This window comes from Adiantum capillus-veneris, chromosome 13, assembly GCF_014529385.1.
Source record: "Adiantum capillus-veneris isolate H3 chromosome 13, ASM1452938v2, whole genome shotgun sequence".
Lineage (NCBI taxonomy): Eukaryota > Viridiplantae > Streptophyta > Polypodiopsida > Polypodiales > Pteridaceae > Adiantum > Adiantum capillus-veneris.
In genome coordinates, this window is record NC_140943.1 from 41390066 (window position 1) to 41410916 (window position 20851).

The 20851-nt window shown below is 42.2% G+C and overlaps 2 protein-coding genes and 1 pseudogene across 3 annotated transcripts; 1 reads left to right on the plus strand and 2 right to left on the minus strand.

Annotated features, from left to right (window-relative positions):
* Nucleotides 1–496: 496 nt before the first annotated feature.
* On the plus strand, nt 497–2445 carry LOC147443863 (putative pyridoxal 5'-phosphate synthase subunit PDX1). 2 transcript variants are annotated; one of them, XR_015189990.1, is made up of 3 exons: nt 497–656; nt 1231–2212; nt 2325–2445. XR_015189990.1 is itself a non-coding variant. In XM_086526677.1 (2 exons), exon 2 carries the CDS (start codon nt 1233–1235, stop codon nt 2160–2162), a length of 930 nt encoding a protein of 309 aa, XP_086382803.1. In that variant the 5' UTR covers nt 497–656; nt 1231–1232; the 3' UTR covers nt 2163–2445. The 2 variants fall into 2 exon arrangements, 1 of the variants encoding a protein (XP_086382803.1); XM_086526677.1 differs by having other exon boundaries at nt 1231–2445.
* An 8747-nt stretch (nt 2446–11192) lies between these two features.
* Nucleotides 11193–15558, minus strand: LOC147443864 (UDP-glycosyltransferase 76E2-like). Its single transcript, XM_086526678.1, has 2 exons — nt 14995–15558; nt 11193–13073 (listed from the first exon to the last, which is right to left on the minus strand). The coding sequence occupies exons 1-2, from the start codon at nt 15467–15469 to the stop codon at nt 12094–12096; spliced, it is 1455 nt and encodes a 484-aa protein (XP_086382804.1). The 5' UTR covers nt 15470–15558; the 3' UTR covers nt 11193–12093.
* A 2082-nt stretch (nt 15559–17640) lies between these two features.
* On the minus strand, nt 17641–18859 carry LOC147443865 (uncharacterized; annotated as a pseudogene).
* Between the last annotated feature and the right edge of the window lie 1992 nt (nt 18860–20851).

Here is a 20851-nt window from a genome sequence, read left to right on the forward strand (position 1 = left end):
CCTGTAAAGAGCTTTCGCGCATCTACTTTTTGAGCATGGCCAGGCAAAGCGAAAGTTGGCCGGTTTGGGGAGGTCATCCCTCTGACAAGTTGTGGAGGCCATCTTTGCCCTTTTGCGCAGCTAATGAGCGCTCGCCATTTCAATTGGGTCATGTTTTGTGTGTCCCAATGTGACATGGGCCTAAAGGAAGGCAACGTGGCCCTTTTATGAAGGAAATCACTAACCAAAGGGACAAAAAATGGTACGCCTTTTCTCCCTTTGCTCTTGCCCTTTAAAGGGCATGTTTTAACATGGTCTAAAATGTTTTTTGTGAGCATAGACTTGAACACCAAGGTCCTCTCTATCCAAAAAGGCTCCTTGCGTCCGAAAAGGTCAATGGCAAAAAACCCTTGCATTTTGAATGGTGGACAGGTGAGATGAGAGCCACGTCAGATCCAACGGCGGAAAACACAGTAGTTGACGTGGAAGGTTGAAGGCATCAGAAAATGGGCCGGAAATGCTCCCTTATTTGAGGGCGGCGTTAACCCCTCTTTTTCCCTTCAAAACCAGCAGCTTGTTCACAAGCACCGTCATACACACACATACAGGCCTCTAACACCCGCAGTGCAGGCCAGAGCTCCTCTGTCTTCTCCATCTCTCCTTTTTGAATCGTGCAGGTATGGGTCCTTCGTTGCTTTCAATTAGGGTTTCTCTTTGCTGATAGCGGTTTTTTCGCTTTGATTCGATCTCATGATGGATAATTTGAGTCTGTTAGTGGAGGGCTTGCGCTGTATTTTGGAAATTTTAGGGTCGCCTGGAGGAGAAGTCGAGGTTTAGGGTTGCGCATTCTAAGGTAGCCCCGATCAAAGGTAATGGGAGTGGTAAGAACTTTAATAAGTGTGCAGCTTGAGATAATCTCCCATGCGGAAGCAAGAAGCCAGGCTTCCTTTCCGCGCCATCTGCCTTATGGGCACAAGCTTAATTTTTTTGTCCTAACTCTGGATGTAGTTGTCTCTGTGGTGGCCAAATCGAAGGTTTCTATTAGTTAGTTACATTGGAGAGGTTCGGTCTTGCATTAGCTATCAAGGACGTTTGTTTGCCTGAAATCTTCTTGTATTTCTCATTGTACGACTGGAAGCATGATCTTTGCCGCCGCACACAAACACCCTTTTTATCTTTCATTGACATTCTGAAGCTGTCTTCGCTGCACTCAATTGATTTGTTGCTTATGGTGGTGATTCTTTCCCTCAGGAATGGCTAGCAATGGAGTTGTGACTGTCTATGGCAATGGTGCCATCTCTGATCCCAAGAAGTCATCTTATGCAGTCAAGGTGGGTCTTGCTCAGATGCTCCGAGGAGGTGTTATTATGGATGTTGTGAATGCAGAGCAGGCTCGAATTGCGGAAGAGGCAGGCGCTACTGCCGTAATGGCCCTCGAACGTGTGCCTGCGGACATCAGGGCTGAGGGTGGTGTGGCTCGCATGAGTGATCCTGGTTTGATCAAGGAGATCAAGAATGCTGTCACTATTCCTGTGATGGCCAAAGCCAGAATTGGGCATTTTGTGGAAGCGCAGGTACTTGAGGCCATTGGTGTGGATTACATTGATGAGAGTGAGGTCCTTACCCCAGCGGATGATGTGAACCACATCAACAAGCACAACTTTCGTATTCCTTTTGTTTGTGGCTGCCGCAACCTAGGTGAAGCTTTAAGAAGGATTGCAGAGGGGGCTGCAATGATCAGGACCAAGGGAGAAGCAGGGACTGGCAATGTGGTTGAAGCTGTGAGGCACGTGCGCTCTGTACTTGGTGAAATCAGGAGGCTTCAAAGCCTTGATGATGATGAAGTTTTTACGTTTGCAAAGGAAATTGCCGCCCCTTATGAGCTTGTGAGGCAAACTAAGCAACTTGGGCGCCTTCCAGTGGTAAATTTTGCAGCCGGTGGTGTTGCAACTCCTGCTGACGCAGCTATGATGATGCAGCTTGGGTGTGACGGTGTGTTTGTTGGGTCTGGTATCTTCAAAAGTGGCAACCCCTCTCAGCGTGCTCGAGCCATAGTTTCTGCTGTGACTCACTTCAATGACCCTAGCATTATAGCAGATGTCAGCTGCGGTTTGGGTGAAGCTATGGTGGGTATCAATCTTAATGACAAGAAAGTTGAGCGCTTTGCTGCAAGGTCTGATTAATGTGGAGAATGGATTCGTACAAATGCTGTATGTGTTGTGTGTCACTACGGGTGAGGCATCCGAGGCTTGTGTTCAAGCCCTTGTTGTTCAGCAAGTTGTTATGGTAGATAGTACTTTAGTTCACTTAGAACTCTTTGTCTGATTGCCTTTGGTTATTGGCAGTGCTGGTAGACCATTTAACGGAACCATTCATTCTCACTCCAGCAGAACCTGAGCAACCTGGGAACATGGAAACTGGAATTGTAATGCTTACAACAGAAAATATAAATAAGCTTTTTGATAAGAGGCTTTCTATTGTTGTGATGATTCGTTTATTCCCTTCGTATTTTGTTTCTTTGTGTAACATTTGAGTGTGGTTGGTGTTACATTGCACCTGTGAGGTTCCAGTCACACTAATCCAAAGGTGATGTGCTTATCATGACATAAAGTGATGATTTCACAGAAAGCCTGACAACGGTTTGTCTGCTAGTGGTTGTTATGGCACTGCTAAGGTAGTTCTTTGTTCGTAACGACTGTCGACCAAGAATTCTTTGTCCTGATGAGATTGATGGTTTTGACAAGCGTTCCGCGTAATGATATAACGATGGCTTTTGTGGATATGACTGCATAGGCAGTTTACATTGGTTTGGAAACATGTACAACTTCCGGCAATATTGCGCAGACAATTTTGTTCTTATGTGCAGGTTTTTTGAGAGCAGATTTCTGCAATTCACGCACTTTGTAGTCTTTTGTAGGTTGTGCTTGTCACTACAAGTCAGTTTTGTGTAGTTTTCATCTACGCAGGTCCCTTCAATATGTGGGGCGGTTCATCAATTTTATCTATTCACTTAGAGGATTGTATATATTGTAGCAAGACTTTTCAGGTTTTGGCCTTCTTTGGTCATCCAAGCGAAGCTTTGTTAGGGATTTGGTGTCATGGTATATACAAAAAAGTTGGCTTGCTATATCGATATAGCTCCATTCCACTTTTTGGTCATCTTGTATCATGTTGAGTTAGAGTGAACCATAAAATGGCATTTTTCCAACATTGGGTTGCTCATATGGTTGTCTACAATGTGTCTACATAGAAACCATGAATATACTTTATTGCAAAGAATTCAAAGAATTGTTCAGCACAAGAATAAATAACTATCTTAAAGGCTTTTCCTTTAGTTTCAATGGTGTATCATGTTGAAGCTGTCATCCATAACTTTTGCTTAATCATTTCAATACACATTGGTGTTTGTATGAAATCCATGCATGGTGATAATTTCTCTTTCCTTTGCTTTTCCACATGAAAGCTCAATACATAAGGTTCGATGGTCTCATTTCGGAGTCCATTGGTCAAGCGTAAAACTCTTTATGCAATACATGATGGCTTCACAAACTGGCATATAGTTAATTACTCTATCTCCATTATGTTTTGTACATGTAAATCCATTGTTTACACTCCACAAAGATACACGATTGTCAATGAGCATACTCGTGCTATTGTACATGCGTGAAAGTAACTTTCCATAGTGATCCGGTTCTTTTTCATCAATTGAAGTACGATCATACAAGTGAGTGGATGTGTGATATGTTCAATCTTGCACTTCAATATGGTATGCTTTATGATTGGAGTACTAATTAGGTCAAACTTTTGCATAAAGAAGAGGATGTAAAGAATGTAAACAATTATTGAACTATAATGATTGGGTCTTTTATGGCAAAGTTGTTTGGGTGCATAATGGAGATAAAATTGAGTGATTTGGTTGAAGAGAATGATAAGAGTGCAAAAGGACAAGTGGGTTTTCGTCGACACTATAGCATCATTGATCATCTTGTTACTCTTTGTGTTTTCATGGAGATAATGAAAAGCAAGCGATTATATTGTTGCTTTGTGAACTTTAAGAAAGCCTTTGATATGATTCCACGTAACAATTTGTGGAAAAGGATGGAACAACTCCAGTGTCAAGAGAGTTTATGCTTCCGGTTTTTCGACTCTATGAGAAAGTGATGTGTCAATTGCGCATGTGAAGAGGAATTCTAGAAGTTTTTGCAAGCACTATTGAGGTTAAACAAGGATGTCCAATGTCACCAACTCTCTTTGGCCTATGCATCGATCAATTGGAACAAATGGTATTTGACTTTATGCAAGAAGAAGGCATTGAAGAGGTCACTATTTGAAATGCGGTAATCATGCTTTTGTTGTATGCAAATGATGTAGTGCTTCTAGCACACAATTTAGAGGATGCACAAAAGCTTAAAGTTGTCCTTGAGAACTTTGCTTCCATAGTGGGCTGATTGTGAACAAATGTAAAACAAAGGTTATGCTTTGTGAAAACCAACCATAAGGAGAAGCTATGCATTGTGTACAACAATGAGACACTTGAAGTTGTCGAGAGCTATAAAATTTTCGGCCATTCACAAGTGGCATGAATGTGCTATGCGTCAATTGAAAGCCGGAAAGAGAGCATATTATGCATTTGAGAACACGTGTAATGCAAAAAATATGAAGTGTTGGGTTCTCAAGAAGTACCTTTTTGACACATTGGTGACACCGATTTTTCTTTATGGAGTTGAAGTATGGGACGGGAGCATCTCAAAGTTTACTTGGCAAGAGTTTGATAATGTCCAAAAGTGTTTTCTTACAAACTTTCTCCAAGTTAAGACACAAACACCATATATGCTCCTACTTCTTGAGTCAGGATCTCTTCCAATTGAGGTTATGGACATGAAATGGGTTATGGAGTACATAATAAAGATGCCTCAAAACCTCTCACATCGACTTCCTATGATTGCATGGGAAGCAAGCAAAAAAGTTCAAAAGATGCATAAAAGCAAGATCTTGAGCACAGGATGGAATGCAAGATATAAAAAAGTGATTTGGAAGATGGGATGTATTACACTTGCTACATGATACCTCAATAGACTCCCTAGTGAATGAATCTTTTTTACAACGCCAATGTATTACGGCTTGGGAGAAATCTAGGGGGCCACACTTCATACATTACACCAGCCATATTGTCCCTAACTACAAAACCATGTTCTTTGCTGAAAGCGAAAACCGTACTCACCCTTACATGCTTCAGCATATCCGCTTGTCAGCGATACGTGCTATCACAGCCATTCGGCTTAGCTCCCACTCCCTTCGATGTGAGACAGGACATTGGGGCAATGGAGAAGAGTCAAATCGAGTATGCACATTATGCTCACTGCAAGTTCGAGACTCTGAGTACCACACATTACTAGAGTGCTCAGCTTTTGGTCACATCCGAACGTGCTTCCCTCACATTTTTAGCCATGACTTAGACCTATACACTTTCCTCTCCCAGCCACAGTGTTGGCTCTCCATTGCACTCTCATCACCACAACTTTGGAGCATGGAGAATTAATCATCAACCACACATACTACATCACATGTAACTTTGCTCCCATAGGTCATATTTGACCTCCGAGGACGATAATAAAATCTATCTATCTATCTCTCTCAGTAGCACCTCTAGTTACACTTTAGTATCCCTCTTTTTGTACCCAGACATGGTATAATTTACCACTTTGTAACAATTGGTCTCATAGGTCATTTTGGCCTTTTCGAAGATGTTAATATATTATTTCATTTCATTTCTCTCTCTCTCTCTCTCTCTCTCTCTCTCTCTCTCTCTCTCGTGTTCCATGTTCCATGTTCGTGTTTCTGTTCCGCTGCACACCCTTCACACTGTTGGACCTTCATAAGATCTATATCTTTGTTTGGTTAGGACCTTAATGGGATCCTAGTTTGAAGTAGCGGAGCAGTATCTCTTCAAGCGGCGATACTTTATGACAAAGAAGAGGAAATCACACTGAAATTTTAAAAACACAAAATAAGCCATATTTAGGAATTTTGGGAATTATTCAAGTCCCATTTTTTATAAAGCTACTCGCAAACTTAACATTGTTGTGCAATTTTATCTATCATTTCTTTGTGGGCACACTCAATTCAATTCCTTTTTTATTTAGATGGAACCTTCATTTTGTCATACTTAAGATATTTGAAAAGCCCATTACTTAATAATATTCTCTAAATAATGTGATGAATTCTCCTCTAGTCATAACATAACAAGAACTTTAGGGCACTTGGAGGTCAACTCGAAGGAGTTTGATGCTTGTTAATGAGTTCAATTTAGGGCACTTGGAGGTCTATTGGAACAAGTTAGATTCTTGTTATTCTGTAAAAATAACTCCTCTTAAAACAAGTTTTTGAGATACAAAGTTAACAATTTGTTAAAATTAGTGGCCTTTTTGGAGGGAAAAAACATACATTTGGTTCCAGTTAGAGGTGAAAAAATGAATTTATACATGGAAGCCAAGCTACCTAGCATAGAGATTTTTTATATGACAAGCACTTTCAAAATATTGAACGTCTATCATGGCATGTACAAAAAAGGTGTGCATGCTCGAACTTAAGTGCGAGCCTCCACATCAAGCTCAAACTGAAGTTGGAAACTCTAACACGGCCAGGTACAAAAAAGGTAGAGCTACCAAATAGAAGAAGCCGTGGAGGCTCAAACTTAAGTTCGAGCCTCAACCCTTGGTACATTAAAAAATGGTAGAGGCTAACCCTTACCAAATAAAAGAAAATGTGGAGGCTCGAACTTAAGTTCAAACCTCCACCCTTGCTAGATACAAAAAGGGTAGAGACTAAAACCCTACTGAATAGAAGAAGGCGCGGAGGCTCGAACTTAAGTTCGAGCCTCTACCCTCGCTAGATACAAAAAGGAGGGGGAGAGAGAGAGAGAGAGAGAGAGAGAGTTCGCCAAGCTTTCCTATACTAGAAATATCTTGCTAGCATTGTGCCTTCCAAGTGCTTTGATCGCCTATAGTGTTTGCTCATAGAAACTTACCGTGGACGTGTAAATTTTTTCATGTCACTCAAGTAATTCAATGTGATCCATTCACAAAGAGGAATCGCTCAATATGATAGACTTCTCAAGTATGATTCACGCTTGGTGTGATCCATTCACAAAGAGGCCTTAAAGTGGCCTTCAATTTGTGATTGTCCTCAATCTGGTGTGTCTTAAGCTCTTACGTGCTATAACGTGAATGGACTGTATGGAAATGGAAGACTTAAAATATAAAAAGTGTGATTGGGTCATCAAATAGTATAGAGTATAGTGTAATAAAAATGGAAGTAGTAGAAGGCGTGCAGCTGGCGCAGCAGGTTGGCTTTCTAGTGGAGGTGGTGGAAGACAGGCTTGTTACATCCAACTCCAACTCGCATGAGTGGCTACAGAGCCTATCCCCCTGTGATGCCCTCATGCGCCATGTCAACTACACCCGTAGGCTCCAATGTGCAGGATGGCTTTGCTGTCCAGGTATGTTGGTGGAAGAAGGTTGGTGGAAGACGGGCTCGTTAGGACCAGCTCCAGCTTGCGTGAGGAGTAGATGCCTGCGCTCTCTCCCTGTGATGCCTTCATGCGCCATGTCGACTACACACTCAAGAATTCATGACTGCCATAAATTTGGTGCTCCTTGTATGAACAACCTTTAGATCCAAGCTCGTGTATGCTATTACCAAGAAAACAGAGGCTATGCACAAGGCTTCTCAGCGTGATACTCTCGTATGCTATTACCAAGCAAACAGAGTATATGCACAAGGCTTCTCAAGGCGATAGACTGAGTCTCAGCATGCGGCACAAGTGCAAATACTAACCGATAAGGAGCGCAAATCGGCAATGTACACAAACTGGTATAGCTTGTGGAATCGAACAAAAGTAAGAAGAGATTGCATCATGCAGTCTCGCACCCTCTTTGAACAGGAATGGGAATTCTAGATACAGAACCTGACGAGAAGCTTGAGTCACCTCGGTGAGGCATGGGAAGCTAAGGCACCTTGATGAGGAGTATCAAACGGCTGGAAATGTGGAGCAATCCCCGCTCCCAGCCGTCATATTTGACGACCGTCATGTTTGAAATTCAAATTAAAGTGAACTCCCATCGTGATTGGCCATCACGTTTGCATATCATTTACCTTTATGCCTTGCTAATATTTTGTTTATGTTTTGAAAGGGCTCAACCTCAAGTTTAAAAGAGCAAGCTTCACGGTAGGTTCAAAGTTCCCTTGTATCGCATGCCAGCTCAAGCGTTTTTGTGCCACTGTAGCTCACATAAGGTGTCCAAGGCTCATTTTTTTGAATACACACAGTTCAATCAAAACTAAGAATTTTTCTAGATCACCACTCTTAAAAGCTACAAATTTGCAAGATCAACAACCATGTGTGTTTTCAGCTGATCAGGGCCCTTGGCAAAGTTCTATTCCGGGGGTTCGGGCCGTTCGAGCTCATGGAAGTTCTGAGAAAGAAACCAATGGTGCTCCTTGAATCACTTATTGCCTTGTTAGAAGAATGACCCTGCACAGACCCTAGTTTCACACAGTCTGAAACCAGGCTTAGAAGCATGCTTTAGTGTTTCACAAGAGTATCATGTGGACTTTGGACTCTAGAATTTGGGAGCATGCTCTAGACTTTGGACACTTCACTCCAGAGTGCTTATACAAGGGCCCTTAATTTCAAGTTTGCGACAAAGGCTCAATATCTACATGTCACAACAATTTGGTTCTAAACACCATGAGCATTGAAATGAGGAATTTTTGTCATCAATAAAAAGTCTACATTGTGTAGAATCTAATGTCCACGACTCTATATTGTAACACTTCTTCTTTTGTCTTTGTCAGCAGGACAAGGATAGCCACATGGTTGAATACCATGTACATTTAACAAGGCTCAACCTAGAGTTTGGGCCTAAAGTTGTGTTTTGACACAGAGTCTGCTCCTAGAGAATCATACTTGAGGACGAAGGTTTACGAGTAGCATTTCTGAACAAGTTTGTAGTTCTGAGACTCAAAAGCTTAATGTCATATGTGATTTTTTTAGTCCATGCAAACTACTAAAAACTATATATACAAACACAATGAGCATCCTAAAACATTGTTTACCTCTCCTCAAGAAATAGAGAACAAAAAGAATTGTCCCGTTTTTGTGCATTTTTCCCATAATTCCTAAATATGTCTTAAATGGTAGAAACCCAATTCATTTGGAGAGTTATATTACCTATATTATTATAGCATTGATTCTTTATGGCTGCTTGTGAATTAGTGCAGATGATTCTAAGGTTTAGAAAGGTAAGAAACATTGAGAGCAGCTGATTGCGATGGAGCTAGAGCGCTCACATAAAGGGTGCATGCAAAGAAATCTATTGTGTGTGTGTGTGTGTGTGTGTGTGTGTGTGTGTGTGTGTGTGTGAGAGAGAGAGAGAGAGAGAGAGAGAGAGAGAGAGAGATTGTCCTGGGCATATTTATGTGGGTATGTTGTTTGGTCATCAACCTGTTCAGCTTCCTGTCATGTAGTTCTCATCCATTTGCTTGTCCCCTTGTTTACTCAACTTTAACTTATGGAGATTTTGGGGATTGTTCCATCAACTTATATTTTTGTTAACCTCTAGTTGTATCTTTGTCATTTGCTTAGAGCTGTATTTTGTAGGTTGGCAGTTTTTGCCCTTCCTATAATGTCAAAGGGTTGAAGCCCTGAGAGAGAGAGAGAGAGAGCTTGAAGCTCAAACATGACCTATGACACCAAATGAAGCATGTTTCATGCTCTTATGTTGAGTTGATCAATGACTCCCGTTGCTTGAGGACTGTGGATATGGTGTGGTGCTGTCTTTTTTTTTGGGTGAAAAGGGGGGGGGGGGGGGGGGCAAATTCAAACGCACACATTATCCTTGTTGTAATGAGAATAGAAAGGACTATAGAGGATACATAGTGAAGTGCATTTGTTGCTATGAAGATTGAACAAGCTAATGACACAAACCAACATGCTCTCTCTATTTCTCATAAATGAGAAGAAGTTGGTGTATGAAGTACATAGAAAGCCTTCCCATGGAAAACCCCACTTTGGTGATAAGCACAATTGACTTTATATTTGGCGAGTATGCACTTATAGAGAATCATGTGTGTCCTTATGTGCGTGAAGGCACCTATTGAACAAGCCCTCCTTAGTATAAAGAAATTGAAGGCAAGCTTGGGGATGCACTATACAATAGTTTTATTAGTATAAAGAAATTGAAGGCAAGCTTGGGGATGCACTATACAATAGTTTTATTGGCTGCCTAACAAAATGAGTGTGAGAGCACCCACACAAACATCGCAAACATGATCATTGTGTAAAAATCTTGTTGGAGACACTTGATGGATGCTATGATGCTCGCGAGGTATTTATAGAGTTCAGCTCTCCAAGGGAGATTCATGATGACAAGTTGTCTTTGTTGGCACTACTAGCGTCCACTAGTTCATTGACACACAACTTGCAAATATGTATTTATCCTTGTGTACTTGAATGATTTGTCCAACATTTTTAAGCTTTTGCCCATATCTATCCAACTCCCTTTAATTTTGTGAAACATTTTTTGTGTACGACAACCTTGTGGCGGTTGCAAAGTGAGACAAACGAAAATATTTTAGTTACAACGTAAATATTGTTGTTGCATACAACAACAGTATTGGAGGTATGGTGAAAGAAGGAGCACATGTGTGCAATGCCTCTCGGTGCCACACAACAAAGAGCATCCAAGGTGACTTTGGCAGAGCTAGATGTCCCATGGTGCCTTGCCTACCCTTGGTTCCCCTTGTAAATGGGCTAGTTTCTCTTCAACTGTATGCATGCTGCATTTAGCTTACAGCCAATCCCTTCAACTGTCAGGCTGTTATGTAAAGATATATTGTCCAAAGGAAGTTGGCCTAGTGGTAAAACGGTGAGGGCTTTAAGCGCACCCACTGTGGGGGCGCTATCCCGTAAAACTAGTCAAAGCGAAGCTTCGAATGGCCTTTTTTTTTTTTTTAAAGGTATAAAGATATTGCTACATTTTAGCATTTCCAAGAAAAGAGCTTGGCACTACTATAGTCAACACATCAGTTACTGGGTCTGAAAAAGGCATGCTCATATCTTTGTGCAAGACAGATGCAATGGTATGCTACAACAAATAAGGATTGCACAAGATTGCACCTTCAAAGAAAGAAGCGTTGAGATAACCCTCATATCTCGATGAATCAAAGAAAATTACCAATTTCAACTTTAGTTCGTAAGTTGTACTCAAAAAGAGTCTTTAAAGGCTACCTACTTGTGGTACCTAAGACAGTAATTTCTATCCCTCCACATGCACTTTCCATAGGATGCAAAGGTAAGGCAGCCCAAGCTTGGCTCACATATTCCTGTTGCAACCATTGAACCGCACCACAGGAGTCCATTTCTAGTTGGCTGATAACCCTCCAAATGCAAAGTGCCAGAAGATCCATAGCTTAACAAAAGGTTTGGTGGCACCAAGAGTATGCAAGGCACCAAGGACACCTAATTCTTCCCAAGTCTTCTTGGATGCTTGCTAGGGAAAAAGTGAAGACCAGTATTTCATCCATCCGAACTCCAATGGGCTCTATGCAATCGTTGAAAGCGCCTTTCAACGATGATAAAGAAAGGTGGGGCAACTCAACCATATGGCCTCAAATCTCACAAATGGCACAAGATGCTACAAGTAAACTTCCTCCCAAGCTCTGCATAGATCATCCTTGGTCCACATTATGTCTCCCATAGTTCCCTTCATCTAGCAGGTAGACAGTTGGCCTACTAGACAGTTTGAAAGACCATGCACTCTGCTTGAGTGTGGATACTCGACATTCCATAGCTCATTTCTCTCACAAAGACTTGAGGGGCAGACTTGGCTCATTTTAGAATGCTAATAGCCTAATGGTGCTACATAGGAAAGGCCCTTCCGCCCTTCTCTCCGGTAAGCACTAGGAACAGCGAGATGACCTCTGTCGAGTTAAGACAGTAAAGATCTATAAGTGATGAAAGATCATCCGAGACAAGCCTCCACCTTGAGTGATTTTGCTCATTTCAGGACACTGATGATGCTATATACGAAAGGTCCTCTTTTCTTGTAAGCACTAAGTAGAACATCTGTCTTGAGCTAGATGGTAGAGATCTTGTATGAACTGATCAAGGTTTCTCCGAGACGAGCCTCCATCATTGGTGACTTTTAACATCAGTTTCTTCACTTCCTTCACCTTCTCCCTCGCCAGAGAACCTTCCTCACCCACCATTAACAACCTTACAGCTTTCTCTATAGAGATTCTACTGACTTTGCTATCTTCGTCCATTTCTACAGCGAGACCCACCTTCCAAACTTCTCTGATGAAGAACTGGTTGACACCTTGGTCTGCCCTCTGAGGCCACCCTAGGATTGGAACCCCCATCCAGAGAGCCTCTAGAGTGGAGTTCCATCCACAATGACTCAAAAAGCCCCCAATCGCAGAGTGGGAAAGCACATCCGTCTGAGGTGCCCACGAGACAATCAAGCCTCTATTGGCGACTCTTTCTTCAAAGCCTTCTGGCAAGACGTCAGCCACAGAAAGATCACCTACTATGGAACCAGGCCTAATAGCCCACAAGAAATTATGCCCACTTGCCTCCAGCCCCAGAGCAAGCTCTTGAATGTCCTGCTTTTCCATTCTGGAATCACTTCCAAAAGCTACATACAAAGTAGATGCAGGCGCCCTGCTACCAAGCCATTGCAGGCAACTGCGGTCCTCCTTGTACAAGCTTGTTCTTGGTTCTGTGAAACGTTGATTGCTTGCATCGACACCGACATTATGAAGAAAAAGAGGCCCAACAGCATAAGCGTGGACCTGTTCCTCACAAAGAGCATCAAAGGATTGGCTTTCCAAGTCGTAGATGCTATTTACAAGTATCCTATACTGGTCCCTTGCTTCACTATAGGTGTTCTGTAATCGCTTCAGCATCCTCGGAACCTTCTCTGGATCGGCTTGTATTTCCTCTTCAGTTGGTGTGAGCTCTTTCACAAACTCTGTAGCCTTCATGGGAGGCAGACCAGGTATGCCAGTGATCCATGTGTTGCTTCGCTGACCTGGAGAACAACGAAGGTGATTGATCAGCAATGGACGTGGAAAAATATATTGTATCTCTTATCTTCAAAACCTCAATGATTTACACAGCATTGTATGTGGCCAATTATATTGGATGTGATCTCCTTTCATCGAGCTCCTAATTGACATAGTTTGGCAAATTAGACGAAGAGCTTCCTTGACTAGCTCACAACGACAGGGTCTGGCGCAAGGCCGAAATTAAGTGAGCCATTCATAATTGAGAAGAGAGAGCTTAGTTATGTTAGATACCTAGATGATTACAAGAAGCCTCATATATAGACATAGAGAAAGGCTGGATATTTCATCATTCTCTAGACAAATGGGAAGAGTGGTGGATACTCCACAGGGCATACACATGGTTGGGCTTGTTGCATTCACACTTTGATGGGCACCTATATTGTTGGCTTAGGGGGTTTTAATAGAAGAGCAATCTGGGCTCTCGCTACAACAAGAAGTTGTGAACATAAATGAAGCTTATTGTAAATCTCTGCTAATAATCGATTTACCACCAGAAATGTATGTATGGACATTTCCATACGGTGAATCAAGGTCAACCAAAATTTCCCTTTTTGTTGGGATAAGTTTTCACACAAGCAGTTTTCTTATGAATGAGCGACAATTCAGATGTACAAGTTGTGAATTCAACCCATGGAAATGCAACCGCGGAGTGCTTGTATGGAATGGTTTGAGCCTATACCAGAAATGATTATCAAATTCTGACTCATTTGTTGGGGTGTAGAAGTATGGCAACACCCAAAATTTCATCTTGATAGTCGTGAAGCAAACATTAGTTAACAACATGAAGTATGAGCCACGAACCAAATCCATGAAAAATGCAAAGGTAGAATTTAGCATAAATTGACTTTTATAAGAGATGTGGAGCAGGTTGATCCCATCTACAAAATGATAGTTCAATTCTCACTTTTTGCAGCATCCAAGCTTAGATTTGTCCTTATGAAGACAATGCTGAGAGCTAGGGTACAAATTTGGCACAAAGAAGTTACCAAAATTATGCCCAGGAGTTCAAAACTTTGTTGTAAAGGCTGGATCGGCGTCCAAGACTAGTGGGGAGACCTAGTACTCAATTTAATAAAATACTTAAAATCTCTCCTTGAATTTAGAAGCCCTACTACAATTCTGCTAGCACTTTGTGGAATACCCGGATTTCGCTATCTTTAAGGAAAAAGTCTTCTTTTCTTAAGCGTAGGAGGGTTCTCTTAAAGTAGTGATGGACAATGCTCCCTAAAAGTATTTCATGAACCAAAGGGAAACACACACTCAAAATCCTATTGATTACCAGAACATTTCTATCAGTTTGTACCTAAAATGGGTCAATTTGCCATTTTCTTCCAATCTTGCTTGGATTTTCTTCAAAAATTTCCACTGTAGCCTTAAAAAATGCACTAATGAACCTGGGATGAACTCGAGACGAAATCTACGTACTACAGGATAGCACTTTTTCTCAAGTGTCTTTTAGAGAATCTAACAGATTCCCTAAAGTTATCAATCAGGGTTTACATTGGCTTTGTCAGTAGTTGCTAGTTTTGTTTGAAATATGCTCTCAAGTTTTAGGTTAAGCTCACGCCCATGTACCCAGTTTGATAGTCCCTCCAAGGGGTGAGGCAGGTAGCAAAATAAGCTTCCTCTTATCACGAAATTGCGGTTATCCCCGTTCCCTCTTGAGTAAGAGATCTCGAGTTCAAGACTCATTGGATAGATCTATGAGGTCTCTTGGGATTGTCAATGAAACAAAATAAGCTTCCTCTATCACCAAAGTGTGGTAGATTCGGTCTTGAGTTTGAGACCCGTCTTTCACGACTTTGAAACGCTCTTCTCTTCTTCTTCTTCTACAGCATATATTCAGTATATACATCTCAATCTCAAGAGGCGAGCCAAGCTTACCTTTCAAGGGAACGAGACCTTCCTCAATGAGGCGGTGATGGAAGAAGCCGATGGAGTAGATAAACGCAGGGGAAGACCAGAGCTCGACACGGGGAATGTTGAATGCACGCGCAACTGATTTGGACCAATAGCAGAAGGTACCAGAGATGAGGCAAGTGACAGGGTGTGGAGAAGCCATGAGGTCTCCAACAAGCGTCTGCAAGTTCTGCTGCATGATGGGTACAGAGGCGACGACATCATCCATGGAAGGGGTGTGGGAGGGATCTGGGTTGAGGCCATCGCAGATGACCTGCACCTTGATGCTGTGGTGACGAGGAAGAGCAGAGGAGGCGCTCTCCACTCTTGCGCTTGCCCTTGCATTCAGCACTAGGGTTATGAGAAACTCTGGATTGCACGCCAGCACCCGCGCCAGTTGCAGCACTGGAGTTAGATGGCCTTGTGCAGACCATGGCACCAAGAGCACATGAACTCCCATCTCTCTCTCTCTCTCTCTCTCTCTCAGGCAGCCAAATGGCAACACTATCGTTCATTCTTTCTGAAAGTCCTGCCTTGAACTTGAAGGTCCGGGACCAACATATCCTTTGTATTTTCGAGCGCCAATAAGCAATAGGGCAGTGCATCGCGTTGGACGTTGAAAAGTGGGCGATAGTGCAGGATTTTGGGGGGGGGCGGGGGGCGGGGGGGGGGGGGGGGGGGGGGTTTGTCTTTGGGCCGTTGGATCGATGCGGCGGAACAGACGTTTATAGTATTGCGCTTACTACCATGTCAAGCAGGCGTGATAGGTGGGCTGGATAGGGACTACGAGTGTGGAGCGGGAGGTGGTGAGGTTGAGTCACGACGCGATGGTGGGGACCCTATCTTTTTGCCCTGCAGAGATGGGATCAACGGTGGATTGAATATCCACCGTAGATCCCTCGACTTTCGCTCGTTACGTTTAGGGGGAGGGGGGGCTCGTCACTATATGGCATGGCTCCAGCCAGGGGGGATCTATGGTGGGAAAGAGAAGCGGGAACCGCAATGCAATTTCAGTCGTCCGTCGGATCGGTGAACTAGGGTGGAAAAGCGATTTGCACGTCTTTTTAGGAAGATTCTTGATCAATGATTGGAGGTGAACTTGGGATAAACTAGGCTTGAAAAGTAGATTTGCATATAATCCAAGGACACTTAAGAGCCAGCCACGATTACTTTGAGAAGACACGTTTTAGAAAGCCAAAGCTTGACATTGAGGGACTCTAATGTGCACGTATAGTGAGGAGAGAGAGCTTTGAAATTAGTGAACTAACAGTAAACTAAGGTTTTTTTACTTTACCATAGTGAACTAGAAGTAAACTAAGGTTTTCTGACTTTACCATAGTGAACTAGGGGTGAACTAAGGGTAAACTAGTAGTGAACTTACGGTGGCCTGAGAATGTGGGTTCATGGATTCATGGAATGTGGGTTCACAGAGGTGAACTAGGAATGAACTAAGGATGAACTAAGGGTGAACTTGAAGTAACCTAACTCACCTTCCTTCAATATGGAATCACTTGAAGACCATGCAGGCAATGAGATCATATCGGACCTAGAATTGGAGAGTGACTCAAGCAGTAGCAACACATGTGATCAAGCTAGTGACTCTTCAAGCTCCTTTGAAGTACAAGGCCCAAAACCATGCTCTCGCAATTCATTCTCAGATTTCACCCCTAGTTCACTTAGATTTTCACCCTAGTTCACCCCTGGTTCACCCGTAGTTCACCCCTAGCTCACCACTTATGCATAGTTTGCATCCCAAATGGAAGCTTATGCTTATAGTTGTCATGTAATTTGAATTACCTTAGTTCAAGCATCACTTGCTTATATTTTATAGCAATTCCTCCTTACCATTGAGCCTTTCACCCCTACAACAATTGGTCTACCAATACGTGTTGATCACCCCATTTATAACCAAGGCATACTCCATACATGGTCACGTGACTCTTTGAAAGTCCACGATTACTTTTTCTCGCTTTTCTCACCAACAAATGTACCTACCATAACAACGTGAATCCAAATAGATTGCATCATTGCACTAGCGCAATCTTCACTCACAAGGTTTTGGCAACAAGTGCACCTACCTTGGTCACTCTTGGAGAATTAGAATCGATCTTAACACATCACTTCTTACCACACATGAATTAGACAAATTTAAACCACTTTTTGGAGAGAACGTGATGAGTTAGACTGCATAAAGAACAAAATTTTACATAAAAACCCATCATATAGCATTGCATTATTTGCAATTGTGAACTTAGATCACTCTTGGGAATTTGGAATCAGCCTTGATATATCCCTCTTAATACGTACGAAAGGTAGGCAATCGATAGCCAAAGTAGACGCATGGAGAGACATAATGGAGGAAACAAGATGGCCTATATTGCGTAAAGAACAAAAAAATTATATCAAAACTCCATCATGTGACATAAAAGACACTAGCATATGGTGCACTATGCTCTCATATGATCTCAAAAGTTACATCACAAAAGTTTTACATAATATGAAGAGATTTCCAACGCATGAGATAAAAAAGAGATGCTACATAAATATCCTAGTCTAGAGAGTCCAAAACACATCATCCTTGCACTCCATCAAGTCCTAGAAACTTTTTGCTCCAAGCTATAAGCTCCTCTTTTAGCCTTTAAACAAATTGGTGCTTGCACCAAGTCTTTGTGAGCTATACATCAAACATAGAGAGTTAGTGAACCATGTAAATCACTAAAGTAAGACCATTACATGAAGTTAAGTGTTTTTTTCAATGAAAAACATTCACATACCCAGCTCTTTGTTCGTTTGCCAAAGGCCCCAGCAATAAGATGCTTCATATAAGCCATCACATAAAACCCACAATCATGGGCATTTGGTTGGCGAAACCTAAAGACATGCATCAATTTTCAATATTGAAAAATAATATATATTGATCTTATTAACATGAAAACACATGCATATAACACTTGAGCCATTGACACACTTCAGGTATTTCTAGTGGTGATAGTCATTTTCTTGGTTTTGCCATGAACTCTTTCAAACCCTCGCTCGAACAATTGTGAGATAGAATCTCAAGAACCCTACAAGGAAAGCTCTTAGTTCCAACTCTCACCCAATAACCTCTATATTCCTTACCACATACATACCTATAAATACTAGCAAGATTGGTTGTGCCATTAGAATCCGGCAATGAAATGAAGTACATGATAGCATGTGTCTCCCATGGAAATTTGTCAAGCTTTTTGAAGTGATTGTTGAAGATGGCATAAAGGACCCAATGGTTCCTTAAACAAGACATAAATATGCAACAAATTAAGCATGACAACCAAAGGTACATCACATCACTTTCAAACTAAAAGAAAATGAATAAAGCATACCTATTAACTATTGGTAGAAAAAAGAACCAATGTTGAGACATATCTAAACCTTGCAAGTAATTCTTGATAACTCCAATGTCTTCATGGTGACGTAGTGTAACATAGTCATACCAAAAACTATCCATGAACCAAACTTCGTCTAAAACCTCATTTGGCAATGTGTTTGAAAGCATTCAAACAAACTTTAAACTATACTTACATCATAAACAAGTTCAATGTTTTTGTGGAAGCTTTGGCATGGGAAATATCTTCAAGCATTTTCATGTCCACTTCCGAAATTATATTAGATCGATGAGATCTAAAAGTGAATTGGTGATCCACTTTCAAAACTATATGTCAAAGCAAATTCATATATTAACAAATAATAAAGAATGCTAGATCTTTAGAGGATGATAATATTCACCTTGCCTGTATGGAGATTCATTGCCATTACTACTACTTGCTTCCAAGTTAATTCCCCCATTGTTTATCACCAAAGAAAGTGGCATGTCGCCTTTGCAAAGAGGAGAGTCACTAATCATTTGGCTTTGCTTTGACGAACCAATGGTCACCCAAATCTGAAGTATATTGACAAGATCAAGAGGAAGCTAAGTAACATTATCTACTATATGCATGATTTACAACCTCCTAACATGAACAAAGTTTTACCCGTTTCCCTCTTTGAATGGACAATGAATTTTCAAGCAAGGAAGCACCTAACGGTACAGGAGTACCCTCTATGAAGCTTCTTTTTTTCCCTTGCTTCACAGGTGCAAGAAAAGGACCATGAACATCATCCAATGTGAGATTTGGCTACAAGACATGAAACTCATTCAACACCAAATTCAAAAACCGCATCATACCATACAAGTAGTCATTTAAAATAACAACACTACATGCTACATAGGGGAGTACAAGCTTGCCCAATATCAACTTTCTCCTCTACTTTTTCTCTTCTTTATGCTTTTTTTCACCGGGATTACATTTCTAAAAAGAGAGCAGAGCGGAAAGCAAAAAAAACAACTTAATCCTGATAAAATTAAAATGTGATGGTTGGGATAGAAATGCTTACATTCAACTCGAAGCTCCCATCAATCCGTTTTTGTATACCCGCCATGCGGGCATCTTTTGTGCTCATGTACTCCTCTAATGCATTGGCCATTTCTCTTTCTACAAAAGCTTCTTTCGGTCCCTTTGCTAGCTTCTCACTCTCATCGAAAGCAATCCATTTTCAAAGCAAGGACTTCTCCCTCACTTGTTGAACCTTTGACTTGTTTCTCTCGAACTTACACGCCACATCCTCGAATAGCACCCTTGATTGCTTCTTGTATGTGTTTTCCCTTGACGAAGTCCTATTCATCAAGCCTCGAGGTCGACCACCCTTGCGTAGCAGGATATCACACTCGATGCCATGATCATCTTGAAGATGGTCCATCATGTCGACCCTCTTCTCATAACATATTTTTTTAGCCCGACACTCTTCCGTTGCAATGCATTGACGAGTTTTTCTCCCAACGCACAATCTCGATGTAGCGGAGTCTCGCATCCCCCATCCCTTGTGATTGTTTGTTTGTTAGAAGGGGATTTTAATATCAAGGTTGAAAGATTGAAATGCTCTGTAAAATCTACGCAGTCACTTAACCTTTTGGAGGGGGAGGTGAGAGCAATGGACTTAAGCTTTAGGAGGGGGAGACTTCACTTAAGCAGTGCCCAATAGAGGTTCAAAAGTAGATTCTGAAGCAAGAGATTGCAAGGACGTGAAGCTTAGTGCAGCAAAATCTTAGGTGACTGCACCAAGGGTAAGAAATGGACGTGAAGCAAGCAATTGCAGGGGAAGTGCAAGCTGCTCAGGCTGCGCCTGAGGTGAAGCAAAGCAGGGGCTGGGCATTGAAGGCTCACGCTTCCCCTCAATAAAGGCGCCGCTGCCTCCCCAAACCAGGCTCCCCTCCCCCATCGAATGGCCCTTATCCCCCCTACATCCCTAGCCCTCGATCCCCTCTGGCCTCCAGCCGTGCCATATAGTGACGAGGGGGGGCGGGGGGGAGATTTCATGCGGGTCCGAAAAATTTTGCCAAAGGAGACTTCTCCACGGACGACTCATGCCCCTTTCGTTTCCCTGCCACCATCTCGTCTGAACCGAGCCTAAGGTCGCTTATAGACCGACTACCCAAGCATAGGTAGCATGAGTGTATGCTAAGGTGGATGCCACGCGGCGTGGCGTGATTCGTTGCACGCAAAAAGGAGCACCCAAAACCTTGGACTGTTAAGACCGCTTGTCCAAGTTTGGGTAGGGGTAGAAACGTCTACCCCACCGTGAAAAATTATACACTCAACCAATGAGACAACTTCAATTTGCTGGAGTGGCAGTCAACTTTAGTTAATAAAGACCTTGGTTGGGTGGGTGGCGAGTAAGCCACGCCTGTCGATCCGAAAGGGGCTTGGGCAGGGGTTGGGCGATGTGTAAGCACCCTAAGGCCCCTATCACACATGTCCAATGGACA